General features: G+C 40.1%; 1 protein-coding gene across 1 annotated transcript in view; it reads right to left on the minus strand.

The window, feature by feature from the left end:
- LOC126499541 (melanoma inhibitory activity protein 2-like) overlaps positions 1–4,641 on the minus strand; it is a 12,733-nt gene extending 8,092 nt beyond the window's left edge. Inside the window, exon 1 of the mRNA XM_050138792.1 lies at positions 4,311–4,641. Within this exon, the coding sequence (XP_049994749.1) occupies positions 4,311–4,425 (115 nt within the window). The 5' untranslated portion in view covers positions 4,426–4,641. The remainder of the gene's footprint in view (positions 1–4,310) is intronic.

Genomic DNA, 4,641 nt, shown 5'->3' on the forward strand with positions numbered 1-4,641 from the left:
TTTCTTTTTTTCTCTTTTTTTGGCAGGGCTTCCTGTAACAGTCCTGGCTGTTCTGGAACTAGCTCTTGTAGACCAGGCTGGTCTCGAACTCACCGAGATCCACCTGCCTCTGCCTTCCAAGTGCTGGGATAAAAGGCATGCACTACCACCACCTGGCCATCCCTTATGTTTTGAAATGAGAGCTGGCCCTGATAGTTCACACTTGTAATCCCAACACTCATGAAGCTGAGGTAGGAGGATTTCAAGAATTTAGGCTATATCTTAGTAAGGGTTTCTATTGCCGTGGAGAGACAACATGACCACAGCAACTCTGATAAGGAAAACATTTAATTGTGGTGACTCATTTACAGTTTCAGATGTTCAGTCCATGTGTGCAGGCAGACGTGCTGCTATATCTTGATCAAAGGCAACAGGAAGTGTCTGTGCCACTCGGCTAAAAGCCTGCCCCCACAGTCACACACTTCTCCAGGAAGGTCATACCTACTCCAACAAAACCACAATAGTGCCACTCCCTATGAGCTTCTGGGGCCAATGCATTCAAACTACCACAGGCTATTTCTATAATAATAGTAGTAGTAGTAATATAATAATAATAATAATAAAAAGTTTGAAATACTAATCTCAAAAACCAAAATAAACTTTTCACTACACACAGATTCAAGCCCAGATTTTTTGACACAGTATTAAAGATCATTTACAATGATCCCACTTACTCATTTTTTTATTTAAATTACATTTGCATGTGAGCGCACGTGTGTGTGTGTGTGTGTGTGTGTGTGTGTGTGCAAGTGTGCGTGTACATGTATAGTGCATGTGTAGAGGCCAGAACACAACTTTTGGGAGTAAGTTCTCTTCTGGTATCCTGTGGGTCCCGGTTGTCAATAAACTCAGGCTTGGCAGCAAGCGCCTCTACCCACTGAGTATCTCACAGGCTCTCCCTTCCTTATTGCGTTTTATATCTTAAAGATGTCTATATTTCATTTTATGTGTTTGAGTGTTTTGCTTGCATGACTGTAGATGCACCATATATGTGCCTGGTGTTCACTAGAGGCCAGAGAGGGTACTAGATCCAGTGGAATTGGATCTATGGGTGGTTATGAGCTGTCATGTAGGTGCGGGGAACCAAACCCAGATCCTCTGCAGGAGCAGTAGGCCCTCGTAACTACAGATCCATCTCTGAAGCCCGTGCCCTTCCCTATTTTAAGCAACCTCTCTTGTTCCTGTCCACAGACTCCAGCTTGCAAATACGTTGTTCTCAGAGGGAGTCACCACTGTTCTCCAGTGTGCAGGATGCTGACTTTCTTTCTGCTATCTACATGTCCAGCCATTAGATTTTCATTCTGTTAAATCCTAGGTGCATATCTACAAGGCAAACAACCCCATTTCATTCTAAAAGTGAGCGTTTAGCTAAGGTTTAGGGGGCTGATCATAGAGCTATGGTTGGCTAGATCTGCCCTGAGAGTTTTTTTTTTTTTTTAACTGCAACATCACCTCCTTATCCTAAGTATCTATCTTCCCTCAGTCCAGGAAACAGCCCACCTCTCTTCTTGCTTAGCTCGAATCTTGCTTCCTGTCTGAGTCTGAACTCCAGCCTTACCTGCCGTCCTCACAATTTTATGGCACCATTGTGTCACCTTGATCTCTTGTGCCATTATTAAATAAAATTAATATTTCTACAGAAGAAGAAATGGCTTACATTTCACTTTATTTCCTTTTAAAACATTGTATTAAAGCACATCCCCCAGAGACACGGGAGGCCCTCAGTGACTCTGAGTGAATCACGTATGTTTGATTCAGCCCTCCAGTGTCTAGGGTAACATACGCATCACATAACTATTATGGTGCTAATGTGTAAAATTTAAAAACATACTGATTAAGTCCTTCAATCAGAGTCAAAATAGTGCTGGGCGATTGTGGCCCAAGTCTTTAATCCCAGCACTCAGGAGGCAGAGGCATGAGGATCTCTGTGAGTTTGAGGTCAGCCTGGTCTACAGAGCGAGTTCCAGGACAGGCATCAAAGCTACACAGAGAAACCCTGTCTTGAAACAAAGCAAAACAAAAAGAGTCAAAACAGCATTATAAATTACTATGAATTTGAATTTCCATTGAATCCTAAAGATATTAAAGTGTTGATATAATACAAAGTGGAAAAAGAATTGTCATTGCCATTGTACTGTGGTCAAAAACTTCTCTACATATTGAATGCCTTTTCCTTAAGAAAAAAGGATAATGCATAAAAAATATCACTCATGAATGTTTATATTTAAATTGCTCATATTTTGCGTTTTGAAATGCTGACTTTGGGATATGATGTAGCTGCTGCACTCACAAATGCACAGCAGCTGTGGTTGCCTGCCAAAGACCTGGGCAAGATCAAACTATTGACATCCCAGAACAGAGCAGGCAGGGACTGCTAGCTGAGGGGCTACTGAGTCCATGGCTTCTGAGGGAGGAGTCATTTCTCTAGGGGTGTGGCCACCAGCAGGCTGCACGTGCTCCAGTGGATGGCTCCACACCCTCAAGGTAGTTCACAACAATCTGTAACTCCAGTGCCAGGGGCTTCCATGGCCTCTTCTGACCTCTGCCAGCACCAGGCATGCATGTGGTGTGCAGACATACATGCAGACACAACATTCACAAGCAAAATAAAATGAATAATAAATTAAAAAAAAAACTTTCTTTTAAAAATTTAATACCAGCACTTGGGAGGCAGAAAGCAGGCAGATCTCTGTGAGTTTAAGGCCAGTCTGGTGTACAGAGTGATTTCCAGGGCAGCCAGGACTATGTAGAGAGACTATCTCAAAACAAAACAAACAAAAACCAAACAACAACAACAACAAAAAAAAAAAGATGAAAAGAAAGAAGGCAAGGAAGAGAGGGAAGGAAGGAGGGAGGGAGGGAGGAAGGAAAGGATGGAAGGAGGGAGGAAGGAAGGAAAGAAAGATGTACTAAACATTAGTTTCAAATGACTTCTGAGAAAGGTTACAAAAATTTTTATTCATAAAAATATTACTACCTGGGTGGTGGTGGCACATACCTTTAATCCCAGCACATGGGAGGCAGAGGCAAGCAGATCTCTGAGTTTGAGACCAGCCTGGTCTATAAAGCAAGTTCCAGGGCAGTCAGAGCTACACAGCAAATAAATCTTTTATACATATACATATAGATATATGAAATGTTTTGTTACATATTGTTATATTTTGTATTTAAATTTACATTTTGCAAAATTAAAAACAGCTTTCATGTTGGAAAGATAGAAAATATTTTCAGCAACTCTAAGATGAACATACAATATTTTCTTTCTCTGTTTTTGTTGTTGTTGCTCTATTTTGAGACAAAGAACTCACTATGTAGATCAAGCTGGCCTGGGACTACAGATCTGCCAGCTTCTGCCTCCTGAGTGCTGGTATTAAAGACGTGTGTCATCATACTCTGCAGGATAAAGTTATTTTGCATCAACATGTAGAAGACAAAAAAATAAGTTCTTGGAGCTAGAGAGATGATTGAGTGGTTAAGAGTACTTACTGCTCTTGCAGAGGACCCAGAACCAGTTCCCAGCACCCACATGGAAGCTCATAACTGTCTGCAATTCAAGTGCTTGGGAATCCAATGCCCTCTTTTGGATTCTGTGATCACTAGGCACATATGTTGTATAATACATAAATACCTGTGGGCAAAATACTCACATATATAAAATAAAAATTTTAAAAGTAAGTTCTTAAGCAACTTACTTTGTTAAGGACTTTCTCATCATAGAAACTCAAGAGAATTTAATATTGAATGTTATAAATCATATATATCGGAACACTTACTTCAGCATTTTGCATAATAAATTAAAACAAATAACTAACATTTGATACAATTTAGACAGCTAAATCATGACACTTGAAATAAAAACATTTTTGGAAAAACTCATGAGAATCAGAAAGTGTTGATCGTGAAACAGAAACTAAAATGCAGAAGCTTCATAAAGAGCAAATTACCAAAACGCCTGATGTCTTTTTAAACTACTCAATCATCGTTAAGAAATAGTAAAATTTTTAGTTTTTATTTAGTTTTTGACACATAGATTAATGCCATTTCTGACATATTTCTATACCAATCTTATTTTTGTCTTTTATGTTAAATTTATACTAACGCTGTCACAAAATGTTTTGCTTCAGAATTCTCTTTTTTTAATATCAAGCTGTAGTTTATAATTCAAAGATTTCTCAATACTATTAGCGTTGATTTCATCACACAGGTCCACAGTAGCATTTAATGTGACTTTTAGAACTCAATGTAAGAGTGAAGAAGAAAAGCAAACTTACTTTCACACTCCAAGTCACCACACTTTTTGAGGTGTGCCAGCAGCTTTGTACCCTCCAGAACCTTGGCCAGAGAAATAAGCAGAAGGAGGATTCTTGGAACACTGATTTCCGCCATGCTTCCACAGGACACCAGGACTGCCGAACAAGCGTCAGAATGCTTGTTAGGTAGCAGACATGCCAGCCCAGCAGCAGACACTCTTCGGTAGCACAAGAGGAAACGGCTGAGTACTTTTCAGTTCCCCCGTGGCTACATTTTCCTGTCGGTTACTGGCTCAGCTTCAGGAATTAACACTCTTTGGTCTCAGTCTGCAGTGTCAGTTAACCAGATGAT

This window comes from Alexandromys fortis, unplaced genomic scaffold, assembly GCF_014885135.2.
Source record: "Alexandromys fortis isolate MF-2015 unplaced genomic scaffold, M_Fortis_MF-2015_v1.1 scaffold_35, whole genome shotgun sequence".
NCBI lineage: Eukaryota > Metazoa > Chordata > Mammalia > Rodentia > Cricetidae > Alexandromys > Alexandromys fortis.